General features: G+C 42.8%; 1 protein-coding gene across 1 annotated transcript; it reads right to left on the reverse strand.

The window, feature by feature from the left end:
- Positions 1 to 7,740: 7,740 nt before the first annotated feature.
- Positions 7,741 to 20,832, reverse strand: LOC115539993 (E3 ubiquitin/ISG15 ligase TRIM25). Its single transcript, XM_030350947.1, has 9 exons — positions 20,727 to 20,832; positions 13,360 to 13,944; positions 12,802 to 12,897; positions 11,952 to 12,185; positions 11,591 to 11,762; positions 10,882 to 11,166; positions 8,948 to 9,085; positions 8,769 to 8,828; positions 7,741 to 8,658 (listed from the first exon to the last, which is right to left on the reverse strand). The coding sequence occupies exons 1-9, from the start codon at positions 20,796 to 20,798 to the stop codon at positions 8,126 to 8,128; spliced, it is 2,175 nt and encodes a 724-aa protein (XP_030206807.1). The 5' UTR covers positions 20,799 to 20,832; the 3' UTR covers positions 7,741 to 8,125.
- Positions 20,833 to 22,965: the final 2,133 nt, after the last annotated feature.

Genomic DNA, 22,965 nt, shown 5'->3' on the forward strand with positions numbered 1-22,965 from the left:
CACACACACGGTGCGATTGCTATGCCAATGTGGTTATAGTTGTTTTGTCTGATTGAGATATGTGACGTTAGACTTGGAGCCTGGTAGGCCTATCCTGACATAAATATGTTCTCGCATAACCTGTGTGATTATCCTACACTGTAGGGGATTTTATGTGCGGGCAATTTGCTTATGATGTTGTAACGAGTGAAGTCTACATTGGTCCTTCGATCGCGAGTGTTTACTGGTGGTCAGGATTTGGCAGATGCAATTCTCCTCCGGAAGCTTTTTTTTAATTTTTTTATTTAATGCAGCATATTTACTACCAGCAGCCCTTGCTCGTCTTCAAAAGGCTGATGCTCAGTACCTCCTTTCATTTCGTACCCTCTTTACAGTCTGGCATTGTTTGTCTGGTAAACTTTGTTGATGTCCAGCTAAGTGTGAAATTGCCAACACTGTTCTTTGTCCTGTGTGTATTAGTATTACATATCCCGAGCCAATACCGTGGTGTTTCCAACGCAGTTTTGCAAAACAAGCCAAAACACAAACTGTGGTTTTCAACTTTTATTGTTCGAATAGGATTTTCAACACCTGACAATACACTGTAGAGCATATTATAATGCAGCGTTGAATGGATGAATAGCTTACATAAGGGTACCCAGCACTTTTCAAACCACACTCAAGCTTATGGTTATTGTCCCCACCACTTCTAAAAACAAACTGACGCCCTTGGACATGGAATAGCGCTGGATTTAATCAAATTTCCCATCTCGGGTTAGATACTTGAATAGGAATCTTATCTTCTAAAGGTCCCACGACATGCCCTATACCACGAAGCTCGCTGAACATACCCAGGCTTTCTTGGGAAAACCTGGCTCGACAGAGCCGCAACTCGCAATCAGAGTTAAATGGTACCACGAAGCTCACTTTAGATTAAATTAGTCGAACCAGGTTTTCCGCTTTAGGTTCAGTGCGCGTTCACGTGAAAGGGGCGTTTTTTGCGTCATTTTTCTCACCTTTACGATAGATCAAGCAGTCTATATGCGTATAAGTGAAAATATTCTGCATATTGTCTGTAAAATAACTATGCCAAATGCAGAATTGTTCGCCATTAATCCAAATAGAATGATGATGATTTAAAAATGCATAAGCAACGTCCATCCTGCCTTATTCTATCATTTAGGGAATTCACTTTAAATACACCCTATTTAAGAAATGTATGGCATGTTTTCGACCGCTGAGAGGTAGCGGCTCTAGCGTATTGGAATGGTATAAGACCCGAACGCCAGCGACCGGGGTTCAATTTCGCCGGTCTATCATATGCATTTTACCCCCATAGATGTGGTGCCAGCACGGCCTTGAAAATATGGGTTCAAGTTCGAAATAAGCACAAAAATATAATTCCATAAGCTTTAGTGAATACGTATTCCATATGCATGAGAATTAGGACTTTTTAAGCTTCACATAAATCTGCATCACTTGGGAGTCGGACCCCAAGCGCAGATATTCAAGACTGACGCGCTACCTCCACTCTAGCACACTGTCACGGAGACACAATGCGCAACAGTAATCATTGTCTACATAAGGTCCAAAAGGACGATCAAATAACGAACACCCTCTGATGAGAATCTGTATCTCTCATGAAGAACCCCAATTTCGTTGTTTGCACAATGACAATAAAGTCTGAAATCAAATCTGAATATCGTCAGACAATGCCAAGGGATCGGTTCTGTCCCGTAAAACCCTCTGTCTCCGGAAAGACGCCTGCACGAGAAGTGCGCCGGGGTCCACGGGAACACCCAGAAATGGTGACGCCATTGTCAGAGGAGGGGCTAGGAAGCTGCGCACGCCGATTTAAGTAGCCGATCTCCGGCTAGACTAAGCCGAAAAACTGCTCCCGACCAGGTTTGGTTGCGAGCATAAGTCACCATGGTGATACAGCGACGCTAAAAGAGATCGACTTTCGTGGTACAACTAACCCAGGCTTGGAGCTCAACATACCTCGCTAACCCTCTAAGCGAGCTTCGTGGTACAGGGCCCAGTAGTGAGTGTGATTAGCCGTTACAAGCTGTTTTGAAAATCGGTCCCTTATGACATCACAAGTGGGCGTGGCCACCTAGATGTGTGCTGCATAGATCAGTCTACCAGCCTACCCAGTGGACTGTAGCAAACGTTGCTCATCTATCCGTCACACATCTAGGTGGACACACACGGCTTGCTGATCACACTCACACCTGGTGGCATGTCATGGGACCTTAAGAGAAAATAGGGTGTTGTCATCTAGCCTCACACATAATGGAACAATTAGACTTCACATTCACAGACCTTATCTGGGCTCAGTCACTGTGTACGTGTGACTCTCTGGGCGGCAGCTCGTCGTTTTCCGTGCAGAACTCCTTATTGAGCCGGTGGAGGCCCTTCAACATGTCTGCCAGCTGCTCCTCCTAAGAACACACAATCACTTTCCTCTTATCTTTCATTTATTAATATTTGCATTAGCAATTTTGGCCCAAAACAAAAATGTTGAAAGTCCTTTCTCTCTCTTACCAAGACATTAACTCGCTCTGCGGCTGCCAAGGCAACGTTCAGCTTCCTCTCATCCTCCTCCCTCTCCTCCTCGATCATACCTAGCCTAATACGAAACAGGTGAATCTGTGTTTGGTATAGCTCCTTCTTGTGATTTTGTTTGATCCAAGGAACTGGTTTAGGGGTTGGCTTAAAGGTCCCATGACATGAAATCTCACTTTATGAGGTTTTCTAACATAAATATGAGTTCCCCTAGCCTGCCTATGGTCCCCCAGTGGCTAAAACTTGCGTTTGGTGTAAAACGAGCACTAGCTGTTCTGCTCGCCTTTGAAAAAACCGAGGCTCAATTGCGCTGATTTGGAATGTCTTTATTTATGTCGTCATAAAGCATCTAAGCTCCTCCCCTTACTCTGCCTGGCCCGCCAATGAGACACGACCGTACGAGCGCCACATGTGTGTGTGTGAATACACACACTGTAACGCAAGTGTTTCTAGTCGGTTCTTTGACGTCTCTTGTATTTCCACAACGAGACAGTGGGGGTTATCTGAGCCATGGTTGAGAAGGAATTGGGGGAAAGGAACTTTGGCTTTGACTTGCTGAAGTACATGAACTGCGACATGCCGCCGGTTGCCGCGAGGCACCATCGCCCGGCAGCGGGCAGCCGGCAGATTGATGTGAAAGTGGAAGAACCAGAGACGTTGCAGAACCCGACAAAGTCGTTTGTGATTCATAATATCATCTGGAGGCGCACACAGCTTTTGGCCGTGATAATATGTATTATATGATATAGATATCTATGTCACGTGCTTGAGCTGCTCCCCCCGCGACCCGACCCCGGATAAGCGGATGACGATGAGGAATGAGGAAAAATGAGATATCTATGTATTATATGATATTATTTAGATTCAGAGCTCCAGGACTGTAACGCAAGTGTTGTACACTTCCTTGTTATTTAATTAACAGTTCTGCTTTTGGTGTTATGGCACATAACACGTCGGACTCTCATCTCTGGTATTTCTACAACGAGACTCGTAGTGGGGGTTATCTCAGCCAAGGTTGAGAATGAATTGGGGGGAAGGAACTTTGGCTTTGACTCCCTCAAGAACATGAACCACGACACGGAGGAGAAAGGGATTGCTGGCTGCGAATGTCTCCCGCTTGAGCCCCGCTGAGGGACCACCACCTGAGGCGGAGGTGCCTAAGCGCTGCCCGGCAACAATCCCTTTCTCCTCCTGGTCGCGGTTCAGTCTACTTCACATTGATGTTGACGTGGAAGAACCAGGAACGTCGGAGAACCCAACGCGGCCGTTTGAGATTCATAATATCGGCTCACACAGCTTTTGGCCGTGATAATATACTGTAGGCCTATATTAGGTATGGGCATTCGATTAAGTTGTCTTAGTCGATCGTCGGGAGAATTAACGATCAATTAGTCGATTAATCGTTAATATTTTACATTAAAAAAACAACAACAAATATATTCAAAATGAAATGAAAATACAAATGCAGCGTGTTTTCCTCATTGGGGTCTTTATTATAAGATGAACAACTCAGTTAAACCAGATCCGTTCAATAGTTATGCGCTACTCTGCTCTAAGCAACGGAGCATGCAGCTCGAAGCCGGTGCTCATAAACATAACAAAAAAAAACCACAACCCTAGTTTCTTCCCAAAATAATAACGATAATAATATAAAAAAAAACATAATGTTATAACTTAACCAACCAGTCTACGGATTTTTGTTCAGAAAGATGAGCATGTTGACATGCTCTCGGGTCAGATGCGACCGCAGCCATGGTGACCGTCAGTCCAGCCGCCGAAAACACCCGCTCTGAGGGGTCCGACGTTGCCGTGATGCACAAATACCTCCGTGCTAACTTGGCAAGGTGGGGGAACAACTTTCCACAATCCAGGGGCTCAGAAAGTTCTTTATTTCTGCTTCGATGCTAACCTCGCCTTGAGTGGTAGGCCTATAGTGCTCCCCAAGAAGTCATTTTTTAAATCATAATGGTCCCACACCAGACTTAGCCGTGGCCTCGTCCGCTTCATGATTACATCGCCGTGTTCCAATCAATACAGTCCGTACTTACTAGTCTAAGTTTGAGTACGTAGGGCGTTCCGATTCAGATCGGGCGAAAATAAGTGTGCTGAAAACGGTCAAATCGCGAAGTGTGTGGCGATGTACACTTTTCGTACTGAACAGCAGCCATCTTAGCTACGTAGCGGAAGAGGGCGGAGCCAGGCTGAGCCAAAGTCGGCGCATTTTCGAAAATAGCCTGCATTGATAGTCATTTTGTAGTTTTTATAGCTGTTTATAGCTGCTAGGCGTAAAGAGTTCATTGTTCAAAGCGGGATGTTTATTGCGGGGGAGGAGCCGCAAATTTAAATATTGCCCCCGTGTGGTAAAATGTTTAATTGCACACTGAAAAATGTATAGGCCTAATCGACGAAATTCAAAACGAAATTCGAAACGATCAATTAGTCGATCGTCGATTAATCATGGCCATCCCTAATATATATTATATGCTATAGATATCTATGTAGGCTATATGATAATATTTAGGTGTAGAGCTCCAGGACTCCCGTGTGTTCTAGAATATTTACAGAAATAAGAAGCAAAAAAAAGAAAGAAAGAAGCAATACATCCACTGTAAACAGAGCGCATGGTACCGTGGCTGCAAGCTGCTCAGGGCCACACCCCCACCCTCCTCCTTGACCCGCCTCGCTCCTCCTCATTTGCATTATAGCTACAGACACCAAAACAGCGCATTTGAGGGAAGCTCAATGTGCGACAGGCTCGGAGTTGCTGTAACTCTGCACCGTCTTTGAATACTGTGTTAGTTGCCCACTAATACCTATATTAAAGAATGCATAAAATAGCATGCCATGGGACCTTTAAGACTAACGCCCTGAAAGAAGAGAACAAGTTGTGTGCATAGTCTAAGACATCTTGTCATTTACATGGAAAATCAAATGGTAAATGTATTCATATAGCGCTTTTCTAACCAGTGGTACCTCAAACCTCATACAATATTGCCTCACATTCACCCGACACACACCGACGGCGGTGTCAACCATGCAAGGCGACAGCCAGCTCGTCAGGAGCAGTTAAGGTTGGGTCTCTTGCCCAGGGACACCTCGACACTCAACTAGGAGGAGCCGGGGATCGAACTAGCAACCTTCCGGTAACCAGCCAACCCGCTCTATCTCCTGAGCCACATGCCTCCTGCATGCTCAGCCAAGCGACGAGCTGTACCACTGCAGTAGACGATCTGCTTGTCTGCATGTACCGTCTGTGGGGATGGGATGTCCAGTAGGTGGGCGGCCCCCGGCTCGTGCTCCTGTTCAGGGCCGTCTATCTGCAGGTCCTCCGTGCTGGTCTGTCTCTTCAGGGCATATCTGTTGGGGCCTGGACGCCGGTGTGGATACAAGTATCCTCGTGCTAATAGTTGATGCTAATTTTCCCCACCCGTCCCTAGGGCAGGTTCTGTACGACCTGATGGTGCTGAGCTCCCACCTGCTGTTTCTTGGAGATGATGTCTACCAGCAGTCCGTGGAGCACAGCCAGACGCAAGGGCAGGTCGACGTAGCCGTCAAAGGAGGCCATCGGAAGGTCGGAGTCCGGGTTCGACACGGCTTGAAGGAAGCCTCTCATGGCCTTCCAGTGCTGCTGCAGGAAGTCATTTAAAATTCTGAACCTTGGTATACGTGGCTTATTTATTTTGCATGTCATTATTTGCTGTACAGTGTAAATTTTGAACAAACTCAATCACAACAAGTCAGTTTCAGAAGGTGGCAGGAACGTGCCATACATATAGAAGGCAAGGCACCCATTTAGCATGCGTGAAATGTTTGGTTTTGATACATCATTCCTCATTCCTCATAAGTGCAATGCACCACTTCGCCTCTAGGGGGCTAATTGGGGAGCGCACCTAAACGCCAACTACAATTAACCGGTGTGGGTCTGTGTGCTATGAGAGTTAAAAATAAACCATTTGAAAAAACTAGGCTTAATTGCGTCTAGGAGTAATGACAACGTCCCTGATTCGCTTAAAAAGGGCGTCTGCTGGCAAAGGCATTTTAGGGGCTTTGAATACTTTGTGACTGCTTGCAGTGTCGAAGAACATTAGCCTCTAATCTACCTATAATCTCATAAAAGGTATGTTTTGAGCGCAATCTCTATCGGTCGTCTGATGTTACTCATTTATCTGGTTCTGGATTATGTCTAAGCAAACCAGCCAGCTCGGGAATCAATGTGTCACAAGGCAGTAGCACTATTAGAGATTTATTTTTTATTCAGATACATGAAGCATGTTTAAATTTAGTTTAAGGGATGGAAGAGTTGTCTTCAGGCCTTGCGGATTTAGAGTACAGAATAGTAGACACGTACACAGAAAAGTCGCAGTCACAGTTAAAACAAGAACATACATGCATCACAGACCCGAGACAGTAGACGAATGTCACAGACAAGGACCGTGATAAGTTTAATGATACATGGTACAAATCCCAACAAGGTATACATTTATCAAAATAAATGTAGGACAAAATCAAATTTAATGTATCAGTTGACGTCGTGCATATCGCCCCCTAGCCAGTCATAAATCACAGCCTCTCATTACTTATTGCTTCATAAAGAAACAACCGATTTGAAGCATTCGAAAGAGAGGTTCCCAACACTTCTGATCGTCATTGAACATAATGTACAGCATTCAACTAAAATCGAAAACCCAAGACCCAATACATGTTACCTTAACATTGGGATTAAAGTGAATGTAATCTCTGATCTAGATATTTGACAATGCTATTGCTGAACATTCGTCCAGATTTCTTCCAGATTCAGAGAGAAACTCATTAGAGCGTGGCAAGATGGAGGGTTCAGAATATAACAGAATGTATTTCTACTGTGGCCAGTTTCCCACACAGGTTGGACTTTAACCCTTTACACTTTGTCTAAGGATGTTGATGGCCGGTCAGGATATACACATGTCTTCCTACAGGTAACAGGATAATGATATTGCAGCAACACTATGGGGATAGCGCAGTATAAGAGTCCTGCCATTGGTGCCCACCACCTTGGCACCGTCACTAATACCTACAGGTCATGTTTTAAAGAGTCAGAGGTGAGGCTGGGCGCTCGCAGAGTTTTCACCTAGCAGTGATTCATGTATTTTCTTTTGTGAAAGTCGAAGCCATGACAGCATAATCGACAGACATAAAACTTTCTTGATTGTTATCTGTCACTTCCAATCGATGGGGAACCATGTCACGTTTTCTGTGCTTCAGCCTGTCAGGTTGGTTCCAGTTGCGACTTCTCCGCTCCAGGAGGAACATGATTGGTCGAAACAAATTTGAAGTGAAAGAATGTAAAACGGCCCGTGTATAACATACAATTCAGTCTCACGTATCAGATTTAAGACACCCGTGTTTTACTTTTCATGACACATTTGAACTCCATTAATCATAAGACCTTTAGTGATTGAAGAGTAGAACAAGTGTTCATTTTTTTTAGCGGTCAAATAATCCGGATGGTTCAAGTAAATAAGCATTGTCCCCGTGTATCAAGAAAAGGGTAAATGTAGATCATACAATGTCACAAAGCCAATGTATGCATAGCCACCCCTCAGCCAGACAGCTTGCACAAGGCGATGGAAGAGGTGTTGGAGAAGATCCAGAATGCCGGATACACGGCTTGGGTGAAAGGAAACACAAAAGTGTGGAAGGGATTCGCCTTCTCACCAATGCTGTAAAACGTGGCCGTTCCCTCATCACAATCCACCAGCACGCCAATGCGGTTGGTACTGAGATTCTCTAGCACCGTTTCGCTGTTGGCGTGCCAGGCAGACAGCTTCAGGGTGAACCATTCCACGCACCAGGACTGGTCGTTACGGCCCAAGCGACTGGTGGGGCCTTTGCGATCCATGCTCTTGTAAGACAGCCCTATGCCCACAAAGTTGTTGCTACTCATCTGCACTTCCCAGTAGTGGCGTCCTTTGGAGAAACTCTCGGAGGTCAGCACCTGGGAGCAGAATGAGAACCGCGCAGGGCCGTCGGGGTAGTTCGCTGGCACGTCCATCACTGAGGCCTCGGTCAGGTCGTCGCTCAGCTTCACACGTCTGTGGGCCGTCTTTGGATCCAAGGTGAGCACCGCAGCGTCTGTTCAGGGGAAAGGTTTTTGTTCGAGTTTAGTTAATAATTGAGACCCTGAGATTCATTCGCTCTTGTTTGAGGTCATACAGTATCAACTGATAGCACTCTTCACATACATTTGAGAAGCTTGTGTCTGTCTATGAGGGAGGTAATGGTCGGCGGGACGTTCGAAGAATCTGAAAAACATAAATTAAACAAGAGGAAAACAAGGAACATTTTATAAGACAATTTTAATATATTCAGTGGTATGCACTCAACGATGCAAAATTGTGAAAGGTACTAGATTAAGGATTACCTTGATCCTCAGTTGATTTCCGTTCAGGTGTCCGGCCTCTGGATTGATCTCTCTTGTTTACATTCAGAAGGTTCTCCACAGAGCGGGATTCCTTCATCTTCGTCTCACCCTTTTCCTTTTGACCCTGGGCGGGTTTCCCTACATGAAGCAACGTTATAAAATATCTTACTCTCTGGAGCAATTTAATTGTAACACTAAACCAAGGATTACCAATGTTCCGATACATTTTTCCTTCCCGATACCAATTCTCATTCTGATTCCTGAAACTTGAGTATCGGCCGATACCGAGTACATCCGGATGTCGACAATTAATTTTTTTCAAAACTAGATGATCTACATTTTTAATCTATAATTATAATACATTTGTATTCTTGCTATCCATCCATGTTTTTCCGATTTGGTAGCTCGAACGCACGTAGGTCGTAGGTGGCATTTCCCTTTCCACCGCCGACGAAGTAACAAGCGTACAATAACACTGCATGTGTTTGTGATGTTTTTTGCCTGTCTAGTAAATTAGCGTGATGGATTCGGATCGGCACATAGACTTGCGTATTCGCCGATACCCGATTATTTTAGGCAGTATTGGTTGAATTTCCGATACTGGTATCGATAACGGAACAACTCTACCAAGGAAAGTATGGATTTGGAATTGATTTCAGTTTTTTTGTTTGGCGAGTATTAGTTCTTTGCAGGCTTTAAATCAGATGATGGAAAGTTAAGTTCAAATGCTGTAGAGGCATTTTTTTAATCATTGAATCAATCATTACTTTAATCGGAAAAGAAGATAGGAAACTGTATGTCATGGGATTGATGCAATTGATCCTCGTTTTCGCACATAACTCAACATTAGCATATATGCAGTGGTGGACGGTAACGAAGTACAAGTAATTTGTTACCGTACTTAAGTAACTTTTTTGTGTACTTTACTTGAGTATCATTATTTTGTGATACTCTGTACTTTGACTCAACTACATTTCATTGAAATCTGAAAACAAGAAAGGATATTGGCTTACGGCTCTGCCGATGATTTGGAATCTCCCAGAATATTACTATTTCAAACATGCTCAATTGCTTTTCATTGCAAAGAGCTATTGACTATTTAAATGTGTTTTGGATGGGTCTTTAACAGTGTTTGTAATAACGCAGTTTAAAAGAATGCCGTTTATTTTTTCAGCAACGGGGTAATCTAACTAATTACTGTTTCCGTCGTTACAACGCCGTTACCGTTACTGTACGTTAAATGCGGTGCGTTACTATGAATTGATTGAATAAACTGCGTAATCTGAACACACTCCTGGCTCCAAACACAAACTGCTAGTGAGGAAACCGGGTGGGTTAACGATGAGATAAGCGATTATGATTGGCTAAGGCAGTCATGTTTCATGGTAGCCAATCGGAGCCAGTGTTTTTACACACAAGCCAGGACATGCGAGCCACACACACGCACGCAACAAATAAATTTGATGAAGCAGCAGAAATGGCGAGTCCGGAGCAATCCGATGAAAAGTTGGCATTTTCTGTAGTATTCGGCAGATGCTCCAGAGCCTTTGCAACCAAGCAAATTAAATTTCAGTTGGAAGTGTATCAGGGCCTTGAATGGGCAGTTAAACCATTTAACACATAAGGCCAAGTGAAAACTGCTCAGAAAAATCCAAATTTTTGACATATAGCAACTTTTTTTTTTACAGTAACGCAAATAGTTACTTTCCCTGGTAAGTAGTTACTGATATTATAGAGTAATTCAGTTACTAACTCAGTTACTTTTTGGAACAAGTAGTGATTAACTATAACTAATTACTTTTTTAAAGTAACGTTCCCAACACTGGTCTTTAACCTCCTCATCCCAAAAGGACCCTGTACCGGGTTTAGTCCCTCCACCCCTAATTTCAAATACGTCATAAGGAATTTAAACACAAACAAGTGAGACATCTTACACGGATGTCTGCCCCTGGGTCCTGGGAGTCTTGGAACCGAGCAGGGTGCTGGACCAGGTTGGACACCTGGTTGACCATGGAAGTGCCCGGGACCCTGGAACTGCCCCGGACCCTGGAACTGCCTTGGACCCTGGAACTGCCTTGGACCCTGGAACTGCCCCGGACCCTGGAACTGCCTTGGACCCTGGAACTGCCTTGGACCCTGGAACTGCCTTGGACCCTGGAAGGGCCTGGGACCCTGGATGAGCCCGGTACCCTTGAAGTGCCCGGCACCCTGGAAGGTCCCTGGACCATGGAAGGGTTACCCTACACTGATGCACTGAGGTTAACCTGCACTAATTGTCACAAGAATTTTGTCCTAATTTATTTGTGATTATTATTAGTAGCAATTATATTGATTACACCCATCCACTGCTTCAAAACACTTTAAAATTGATGTCACTTCCACACCAGCTGTAGCTTTGGACCTCTATAAAAATATAAATTCAATCCATTATTATTATTATTATTCCATTCCACCAGTAATATAACACAAGCCTGAATCAACATTGTTCTCCATGGATCAAATGTATTTACCTAGTGCAGGTATGATAACCTCATAACAGCTTCCGTAACAATAAAAACACAGCCAACCTCGGGTTGTAATGGTGCAAAGTCCAGCATTAACAACCACCGTTGATGTGCAGAAGAGACAGTTTAAAATGCCCACCTGGTTTCAGTATCGCTAGTCTCTTCGCAACAGGTTTTTTCAACAGGTCACACAGATAATCCTTGAAGACAACGACGAACGTCTGGGCGCCAATCACGTCTGTGGTGTCCAGATTCACCCCAGGAGGCTTGTACTCAATATTGAAATGAGAAGGCAGGTCCAGTGGAGAAGCCTTTCCAAAAACAACGTAGAGACAACATCTTGTATTACGATGTAACAAGTTACTGAGGGTAAACGGTGACCATTGGCTCATTTAAATCAGACACTAGGAGCATATTGCCAAATAGCAGTCAATAAAAGATGGCTATTTGTGTGCTGTGTCTAACCGAAATTAAGGGGAGCTGAAGTCTTGTCGTCTCACCTGCAGAAAGGCTAGGATGTCTGACTGACTCAGAAGATCGCTGATGGCACGTTTGATGCTGTCCATCTCCTGGATATTCTTGGAGAAACTCTTTGTGAGGTTATTGTACTTGTCCTCTCCACTCTGCAGCTGGCTGTCCACTGTGTTCATGGCTTCACGCTCCTCTTTGTCCAGCATCTCTCGGATCTGCTGGTACTCTGTCTCCAGCATCTTCTTCCTGCTGGTCACAGATTCCTAGCGGGAGCCCATAACATACATGACAACGTTATACAGGGCCAGGCAATATTTTAATTTATCCTTTGTATGGTATTGCATTGTGATGAAATTAAGATATGGACTTGGATATGGATATGCATCGTGACACCCTGTTTTATCTAGCATATGATGAGATGCTCTGCCCTTTAAATAATCAAAATGAGTATTATACCAGTTTTAGTCTGAGGTCCATATTCTTCAGTGTAATGAACCGTGGTTAGACTGACATTTTTATTTTCTAATTCAGAAGGGGATCGTGATATTTATCGATGTTGTCTCAAATTTCCCATGATTATCATAATACATTTCTTCATAACGCCCCGGCCTGAGAGGAGCAAGGGAGCAAATTAGGTAAAAGGAAATAGCATTATAGGCAAGGATTTGGCTGAACACGGTTCATGAATCTTTTCACAAACTGACAGACCGAACAGAGTAGCAAGTGCGGTTTGCAAATATAACATGAAATTGTGTATTCCCCTTTTTAAGGTTATCATTGATTTATAGTTCATCATACGATTACGGTGGTCTTTGAAAGTGAGGACCCAAATGCACGTACGCACACATCAAAGTAATATTATATCTGTATTTACTGTACCTTTAACTTGTTCTGATCCACTGTTATCTGGGAAATTACAGCCTCGTCCTTTTCAATCTTTGAATCCAGGAACAACAATTTGGATTTCAAATCAGACTACAGAAAAGAAGAAGAATTAGTTACACGCTGAAAAGATGAGCTCTATCCACAAGTTTCCACCACCCTGTGACGCTTTGCGCGAATTGTGGGCTTCACTACCGGTTGCTACGAGATCGATGTAAACAATCGCCGTCTGTCATTCATTCATTCATTAAAATGTGGGAACACAACCTCATCGAGTTCTAAACCAGCAATATAATTAAACCTTTGCCCTCCGCAGTTACTGTATGGGAAGACGAAGTTAAAAACACAGCTGACAAAGTTAAAAACACAGCTGAGGCGTCCGGAAGTGTGGCCCACAAGCGGTAACCACCCCAGGAAACTTGTGGACAACTTTCAATCTTTGAATCCAGCAATACCAATTTGGATTCAAAGTCAGACTGCAGAATAACAATAAGCAAAAAGTTAGTAACACACTTATACACAAACAGAGAGATGGACGCACCCAAACACACGCACCTCTTTCAGAGCCTTTTGGTTATCGGGAGTCTTGAGGGTGCATCCCTTGTGGACCTGCTGCAGGCAGAGTTTGCAGATGCAGCGGCTGTGTTCGACGCAGAAGAACTCCATCGGCTTGTGGTGGTCGGGGCAGATGTGCTCGCTCATGTCCGCGAGCGGCTCTCTGAGCTGGTGCGCGCGGTAGTTCGGGTTGTCGAGGTGGGGACAAACGTGCTCGAGGCAGAACGACGCCATGCAGGTGGGACAGGTCTTGGCCGCCTCGGAGGACATACACGTATCGCACATCACGATGGGCTTTTTGACGGCTTCCTCCTCCTTCTCAAATCCGAACTCGGTCATACTGGAGCAGTTTTTGAACTTTTCCACCAAATTACTGAGCACTGTGTTCTTCTTGAGCTCTGGCCTGGTGGGGAAGTGGGCCCGACATTGAGGGCAGTCGTAGCTCTCCTTCCAGCTGGAGGTAAGACAGTCGTGACAGAAGTTGTGTCCGCATGAAATCGTCACCGGAATCTCGAAGAGAGAGAGGCAAATGCTGCAGGTGAGCTCTTCTTCCATATCTTTTTTATTTTTTTCTGCCATGTGGGTCTGCAATAGTGGACAAAGAACACAAGTAGGCTACTTTACTTGAGTCGGCTATAGATCTTCCTGGCCAAATATTACCCCAATACAAGTTAAGTAGTTTCTCCTTCTTGAAGTACTGCAGTTCTTCAAAATACCTCAGAATTCAAACGCATTGTTGTATCGTTGCCACAATGCATTTACATAACCCAATGACTCTGAAACAACCTACTGAATGCAGTGGAATAAAAATCATACCTTTCCAACAAAATGAATACTCATGTGAAGTACAGATACTATATAATAACAGTACTCAAATAAATGTACTTTGTTACTGTCGATCCCTTGGTCTGTTACAATAGAAAAACGTATTCTCACACCAGGCAAGGCAAGGCAACTTTATTTATACAGCACTTTTTATACACAAGGCAGACTCAAAGTGCTTCACATACTGTATTAACATTGTCATAAAATAAAATAATAGATAAGTAAAAGAAATCATATGCAAAGAAATTAGTAAAATAGAAAGTTAAAAAGGGCATCTTAGTATTGAAATAGAAAATAAAGGCAAAGTTAGAAAAGCTTTTTAGAAAGTGCAATGTATTTAAGAATTAGCAGAAAGCTAAAGCAAACATAAAAGTCTTCAGTCTTGTTTTAAAGGTGCTCAGATTTGGGGCAAGTCTTAAAACCTCTGAGTTTATTCCAGCTATTTGTTGCATAGTAACTAAATCCTGATTTCCCATGTTTCGTGTTTACTCTGGGGATAATTAACAGATTGGTCTCAGAGGATCTTAGTGGTCTAGAAGGATTATGTAGTGGAAGCATATCAGTTAAATATTTTGGGCCTAAACCATGTAGGGATTTATAGGTTAGCAATAGGGGTGTGACGAGATCTCGTGCCACGAGATCTCGCGAGATTAAACTCGACGATATTACCCGTCGCGGTAAAAATCTGTCTCGCGAGATTTCGGAGCTATCCAAACTTCTATTTGTGGCCTGTAGGGGCAGTAACGCGCCTTTGATACGTCTAGCCTGCCAGAACCTTGCGAAGGAGAAGGAAAACAAGAAGAGGAGGGGAAGCAGGGGAAGCAGCCATAGAGTGGCGAAGTCACGCCCCTTCCGGTAGAGCTCATGGGACCTATGAGATCGAAAAATATGAATGGGTGTCAATGGAGAGAAAATAATTATTTTCTGGTCCCAGTCTTTATATGACCTGGATTACACATATATTGTTTGTGGATTTGAATGATAATTTTTCATGCAAAGAAAACTAAAGATTTTCGTGAAGAAGATTGATAATTTTAGGTTTTATGTGAGGCCGCTTTGTGAACTACAGCTCTTCGCTGCTCTCGACGCATATGATATACGTCACAACACCCGCACTTGGAACTCGGCACAGAGATGGCGATCTCTCTGCCCCACTTCACCGCTGTTTCCAAGAGGAGGATAAAAGCATCGAAAGAGGTGAAAACCATCATAAGTCGGGGCACGTGCAGAGTTTCAGTTATGCCGATGGGAAGATTGTCGGTCTTCTCCACGCCAGTCGCAGGGAGCGTGACGTCACATACGAGCCGTGTAGTCTTTCTCGTTGTGTTTTCTCTACAGCCTTTATCTGAACAATTGCACAATAAACGGTTGAACTCTTTGCATGAAAAATTATCATTTAAATCCACAAACAACATATGTGTAATCCAGGGCATATAAAGACCGGGACCAGAAAATAATTATTTTCTCTCCATTGACACCCATTCATATTTTTCGATCTCATAGGTCCCATGAGCTCCACCGGAAGGGGCGTGACTTCGCCACTCTATAGGCAGCCAGAATGACGTCGGAAAATACCCGTATTACCGTCGAAGATGCCCCCGCCACTTTTAAATGATTTGTTTGGCCGCATTTTGGGTACCCGTTTGCACTATTTGCACCCTGTATTGATGGAGTAGAACTTTGATTTGGTTTTGCACATAATATTGTTTGCACTTGAAAAAAAAGAGAATTATTTAATTTAATTTATTTTACTTCAACTTTTATAAATTTTAGTTTTAGTTTCAATTTGATGAATGTTAAGAGTTATAATAAAACATTTCAAAATGCATGTGCAACTCGGTTAAATAAAAGTTGCTCCAGTCATATATTTTGTCATTGTAGTTTATTTAAAATCTCGTCTCGTCTCGATCTCGTGAACCGAATATCGTGTCTCGTCTCGTGAGCTGAGCTGAGTGTATCGTCACACCCCTAGTTAGCAACATGATTTTAAAATCAATTCTCTGACCTACAGGAAGCCAATGTAACGATTTAAGAATTGGTGTAATATGTTCAATTTTTTTGGTCTTTGTTAGAACTCTAGCAGCAGCATTCTGAACAAGCTGAAGCTTCCTCAGTTTGTTTTGGGAGACCTGTAAGGAGACCATTGCAGTAATCAAGCTTACTAGTGATAAAGGCATGTACAAGTTTTTGTAAGTCTTCGGTGGACATAAGCCCTCTAAGTCTTGCTACATTTTTAAGGTGATAATATGCAGATTTTGTAACTGATTTGATGTGACTGTCGAAATGTAAATCTGAATCCATGATAACCCCTAGATTTCTGGCTTTGATTGAGGTTTTCAGGGACAGAGAGTCTAGGTGTTGGGTTACTTTAAGCCTTTCCATTTTAGAATTATCTAATTATATAAATTATCTCTGTTTTGTCCTCATTTAGTTGAAGGAAATTTCGGCACATCCAGTCTTTCACTTGCTCAATGCACTGGCACAGCAGATCTATGGGCCGATAGTAATTTGGTGATAGTGATGCATAAATGTGCGTGTCATCAGCATAGCAATGATGGTCAATATTGTTATTTTGCATGATTTGTCCTAGTGGGAGCATGTAGATGTTGAATAAAGAAGGTCCTAAGATCGAACCTTGTGGGACTCCACATGTCACGTTGGTTGATTCTGATACAAAATTGCCAATGGAAACAAAGTAGTTCCTATTTTGTAGGTAGGACCTGAACCAATTTAAGACTGTGCCTGAAATCCCCACCCAGTTTTCTAACCTGTCCAAAAGTATTGTATGGTCTACAGTGTTGAATGCAGCACTGAGGTCAAGTAGCATTAGTATTGAGGTTTTGCCAGAGTCTGTGTTAAGACGGATGTCGTTTACAACTTTTATAAGGGCGGTCTCAGTGCTGTGCAGGGGTCGAAATCCTGATTGGAAGGTGTCATAGCAACCAGTTGATGCCAGGAAGTGATTAAGTTGCTGGAGGACAACTTTCTCAATGATTTTACTTATGAAGGGTAGATCTGATATTGGTCTGTAGTTACTAATAATAGAGGCATCTAGGCTCCGCTTTTTTAAAAGGGGTTTAATAACCGCAGTTTTCAAAGCTTTTGGGAAATTGCCTGACTGGAGAGAGTTGTTAACTATCTGCAATATGCCTACTGCTAGGCAATCGAAAACATTCTTAAAGAGGTTGGTAGGTAAAGTATCAAGGCAACAGGTGGATGGCTTTAGTTGTGTCACAGTTTCCACAAGAGTTTGAGAGTCTATAACATTAAAGCATGCCATCCTTGCCACACTACTTTTTCCTGAACAGGGTGGTAGTCCAACATTTTTGTTTGAAGTGGAGATATTGATGGCGCGTCTGATGCTTTCAATTTTATCAGTATAAAAAGCTGCAACCTCATTGCATTTCTGCGTGGAATGGAGATCAGGTGGAATTTGTGTTGCAACTGTCTGTCAACAGTTGCAAATAGGGTTTTTGCATTATTAGTATTGGTTTTAATGATATTGGAGAAAAATGTTTCTCTAGCACTTTTTAAGTCTAAATTGTAGGCACGGAGGCTCTCTTTATAGATATCATGTTGAATATGAAGTTTTGTTTTTCGCCAGATGCGTTCAACCTTCCTGCATTCTTTTTTCTGTGCTGTTACAGAAGCAGCTTTTCTCCAGGATGCCTTTTGCTTTCCAGAAATCGTTTTAATCTTATAAGGTGCAATGACAACTATGACTTTCAAAATTTTCAAATTAAAGTTTTCTACAAGATCATCAGCAGAACATGGGTTGAGAGGTGGTAGCAAGGAGATGGCCTTTTTAAAAAGTACGACTCATTTTCACCTGACGGTCCGAAAATGTGCTGCTAATCTTGGAGATCCCGCTATCAAACAATAATTCCCATAATGCGCGCGGCCGAGCGGGCCTGTTACATCCAAAGAGGCATATGCTTTTTAGAACTGGATCGGATCAAGATGCGTTCGCTTTCACATCTCAAGCGAACCGCACCAGGGTTCGATGTGAAGCGAACCGAGACCACCTCTCCGGCTGGGTCTCGGTCCTACTGTTTGGTCCACACTGTGGCGGATTTAGCAAATTGGGGGCCAAAGGCGCAGATATGTATGGGGCCCACCTCATCCGATCTTTAAACGAGAACAGAGAATTTTAGGCAGGTAAAGCTAATCTATGCAGAAGTAAAGGTTGGAGATGAGAAAAAATACCTTCCCCTTTAAAGCCTGAATACACTTCTGTACTCCAAAATGAAGTACGAAATTAGAGAACACACAAACAACACTTCTCTTTGCCAAAAAATAAATTTAAGATCAAATCAATTGCAATATAACCAGCAAGACAAGTAGTTAGGGTAAACCCCCACCAACAGTCATATACTTAGCAAAACATCACAAAAAGCCATATACTTAAAATAAAAATTGCCAAGATTAATAATTTGCTTTGTATGTGTGAATGAGGTTGCAATTGGCATTGCACTAGTGATTGACATTTCAATCATTCTACAAACAAACCCATGTACAAGGTACAGGATATTTTTGTTTGCACAGGATATCGTTTTTTTTTTTTTTTTTTTTTTTTTTTTTTTACTTGTTCTACCTCACCTGTTTTTAATATTTGTTAAATTTTGCTCATCTAATTTTTCTTACTTGTTTTACCTCACCTGTTTTTAATATTTGTTAAATTTTGCTCATCTAATTTTTCTTACTTGTTTTACCTCACCTGTTTTTAATATTTGTTAAATTTTGCTCATCTAATTTTTCTTACTTGTTTTACCTCACCTGTTTTTAATATTTGTTAAATTTTGCTCATCTAATTTTTCTTACTTGTTTTACCTCACCTGTTTTTAATATTTGTTAAATTTTGCTCATCTAATTTTTCTTACTTGTTTTACCTCACCTGTTTTTAATATTTGTTAAATTTTGCTCATCTAATTTTTCTTACTTGTTTTACCTCACCTGTTTTTAATATTTGTTAAATATTGCTCATCTAATTTTTCTTACTTGTTTTACCTCACCTGTTTTTAATATTTGTTAAATATTGCTCATCTAATTTTTCTTACTTGTTTTACCTCACCTGTTTTTAATATTTGTTAAATATTGCTCATCTAATTTTTCTTACTTGTTTTACCTCACCTGTTTTTAATATTTGTTAAATATTGCTCATCTAATTTTTCTTACTTGTTTTACCTCACCTGTTTTTAATATTTGTTAAATATTGTTTTTTATATTGAAGTTCAATAAATGTTCCTTTTTTTAAATTGAGACTTGTAACATTTGTTATCAGTGTAATTTTTATGATTGAGGGAGCAAAAGCAGTATCGGCTCTAAATATCGGTATCGGCTAAGGCTGATGAAAAAATATCGGTATCGTATCGGCCCTAAAAAATCTGTATCGGTCGATCCCTAGATTAGATTGAACATTCTGAGAGAGAGAGAGAGAGAGAGAGAGAGAGAGAGAGAGAGAGAGAGAGAGAGAGAGAGAGAGAGAGAGAGAGAGAGAGAGAGAGAGAGAGAGAGAGAGAGAGAGAGAGAGAGAGAGAGAGAGAGAGAGAGAGAGAGAGAGAGAGAGAGAGAGAGAGATTGTTCTCCACATTGCACGCTTCTGAAACAGTCCTACTTATTGACGTCTTCTCACAGGTCCTCACCTAGCGCCACTTCACAGCTAGCTGCTGCTGCTGTTGTGGCATGTTCAACGCTTTGGACATTGTTGTTCCTGTCTGTATCCCTAACAGTAGCCGTAAAAAAGTGTTATCTTTGGCAGGCGTCTTTCATACTTACCGGCGTCTTTTAACTTTTTTCTTTTATTTGAGCCGCTTGGGTAACTTTAACCCTTTTCCTAACCCTTAATTTTATTTTCGCGTTTAGACTCGTATTACTTCCCCCACCTATGGGGGCCCCAAGCGGCCGCGGCCTATGTCTATGTTAAGACCGCCACTGGGTCTGCACCGGAGTTCGATGGTTGGTATTCACACCAGCCCAAAAGGTCTGCACAAGCGATTTTTTTTGTTTGGTTTGAACCAAACAAGGCAGGTCTGAATACGCCCGTGCCGTGGCGTACACGACAACATGCCTGAGTAGAACTGTCAGTAACCTGCTGAGCGGGTGCCTGTTACGTCCAAAGAGGCGTATGATTTTTAGAACTGGATCTGACCGAGGTGCTGTCGCTTTCACATCTCAAGCGAACCGCACCAGGGTTCGTTTGGAGGCGAACAGAGATCACCTTTCCGGCTGGGTCTCGGCCCGAATGTTTGGTCTGCACCAGAGTTCGATTGTTTGTATTCACACCAGCCTAAAAGGTCCGCACCATCGATTTTTTTGGTTTCGTTCGAACCAAACAAGGCAGGTGTGAATCCGAAACAATCCTAAACCGAAGAAAATCTAGGTTTTTGGGTTACTTTAATTCTCCCGTCCTTCAGTTATCTGGTAATCTGGTTTTATATTGTAACTTTGTTACTTCTAATACTTTCCTGTATAATAAAAAAAAAGAAACGTATGGATGATGGGGTTTAAGTCAATAACAGAAATAAAAAGAAAGGGTAACTTACACCGACGGCTGTGTGTTTCTGGAGCTCCAGCTTGACGGCGAGGTGGGTCCGGTATTGAGGGCAGTCGTCCATCTCACGGCCCTCTCCGTCAACGGACGTGTAGGCCTACAGTGTGCAAGGGGTGTGTGAGGAATTCCGTCTACAGAGAAACGAAACTAGGGAGCAGGTTACGTGAGGTGAACAACACGATGTGGGCGTATTAAGTCATACTGTGGGCAAAACTCTTTACTTATTTTAATTAAGAAATAAGAACCCTATGTAACGTGTTACGTAGTAAATTATATTGTGAGCCAAAGTCTTTATTTAGTTATTTTACATAAGAAATAAGAACACTGTACATAGTAAATTATATTGTGAGCCATGATAAATAAGAATTCATAAATTGTATGTAATGTTTACTTCAACAGCACAAGATAAAAAGGTGTGTTTTATCTGACGCATTATATGAACTGTATACATAAGCTTGAAATTGAAAGGGGCAGTGACCCCCAAATCATTAGCTTATTGTTTTATGCTGACGACACGCTATTTCTCTCTTTCTCCTCATCTGATAAAGCCCTGATTGCAACACGCATATCGGAATGCACCTGGACCAGTTGTCCAGGTGCTGCGGACGTCAGCACCTGGACAACTGCCCATCACCTGAGGCTTAACCTCAACAAAACCGAGCTCCTCCTAATCCCAGGGAAAGATTGCCAACACATGGACTTACTGGTCACCGTTGAGAACATCACTGTATCTCCTTCTCCAACTGCCAGAAACCTCGGTGGCAATCGATGGAACTGCCCCTGCCTACCTCCAAGCATTGCTAAAGCCACACACCCCAGCTCGATCCCTCCGCTCAACTACCTCAGCTGGACGTCTGGTACCGCCATCGCTAATGTTACGACCCGGCTCGTTTTAAGAGCCGCAACACGTGATTGGGATGTTAAATGAAATGGATGGGAGACCATGGACAGATTCAGGTCAAAATCGGGGGTTTAATCAACTGAAAAGAGTGCACATGCACACAGAATTACAACAAAAGAAAACTACACAAGGTTAACAAAAGACACTGGCTGAAACCACTCAATCACAGCCAGGCAATACAACGACATCAAAACTCCAATTCCCTAAGCCACCACAAATGGTAGGCACCAACAAAGAGGCGGACTGATCACTGGTTCACAGCCGCGCCGAACTGTGGACACACACGCAATTTATATGCAGCTGGCTTGATTGGAGACTCGTGATTGGTAGCTTCGATGGGATCCAGGAAGTAGGGAGGGGACCAATCATCGGAAGGGAAGCACCCAGCTGGATTTCCATACAGAATCATTGACTTTCAAATGCACATCAGACGGCAGCCGTAACACTAAGAGCTAGCAAAGGCCGATCAGCAAAGCCACAACCTTTCTCGGTTTTGGGACCTCAGTGGTGGAACGAGCTCCCTGCTGCTCTCAGGACCGCAGAGTCGCTCACTATCTTCCGAAAAAGACTCGAGACTCACCTGTTCAGAGTCCACCTCGACTCTGCATAGCCACCTTCCCCCATCTGGCCACCATTGTACACTGTATTGCATTGTGTTGTATTGTATTGTATTGTATTATAGTACTTAACTGTGTAGCAACTGCAGGTGTAGCAACTTGCTGTAACACGAGGAATTGGTTAGCCTAGTGATTGTTGTACTTGAACTTGGTTCTATGAACATCCTTTCTGTACTGACAGCGATATATTATTGTAAAATATATCTTGGAGGGGGGGTACTAGTAGAATTTTTTTTAGCACCACTGCTATAGAGCAGCGAGCTCTATAGCAGTAGAGCTCGCTGATAAGTCGCGAGTGAGCGACTTATTGTAAGTCGCTTTAGATAAAAGCGTCTGCTAAATGCCCTAAATGTAATTGTAAAAGTTGTGGTGGTCTCCGCCAACTAGTTTTTGTCTGCTCCATAACTCATGTTGTATTAATTCGATAAGGGTTAAAGCCAAGGAGGGGTAAGCTTTATCTTTATACCTTCAACTGCACGGACAAGGCTGTCAAGGCAACCACTTTCTTGTTCTCTCTACAGGTGCGGCCCATCCTCTGTTGCTATGTTGCACTTCCTCATCATGTGACTCGTATAGTCCAGAATGGAAAAGCTGTCTGTGCAGGTTAGCCCACTGTAAATATGTGTCACTCCCTTTCACACATACCTATAAGGGGTGTATATCTCTCTCACACAAACAGAAAGACACACAGACACAATACAACATGAATACGC

This window comes from Gadus morhua, chromosome 3, assembly GCF_902167405.1.
Source record: "Gadus morhua chromosome 3, gadMor3.0, whole genome shotgun sequence".
Lineage (NCBI taxonomy): Eukaryota > Metazoa > Chordata > Actinopteri > Gadiformes > Gadidae > Gadus > Gadus morhua.

Coding starts and splice junctions, on each gene's coding strand:
- LOC115539993 (XM_030350947.1), bottom strand. CDS start 20,798: ATGGACGACTGCCCTCAATACCGGACCCACCTCGCCGTCAAGCTGGAG. Junction 12,898..13,359: donor ACCAAAAGGCTCTGAAAGAG/GTGCGTGTGTTT, acceptor TCTTTTCTGTAG/TCTGATTTGAAATCCAAATT. Junction 8,829..8,947: donor GAAATCAACTGAGGATCAAG/GTAATCCTTAAT, acceptor TATGTTTTTCAG/ATTCTTCGAACGTCCCGCCG.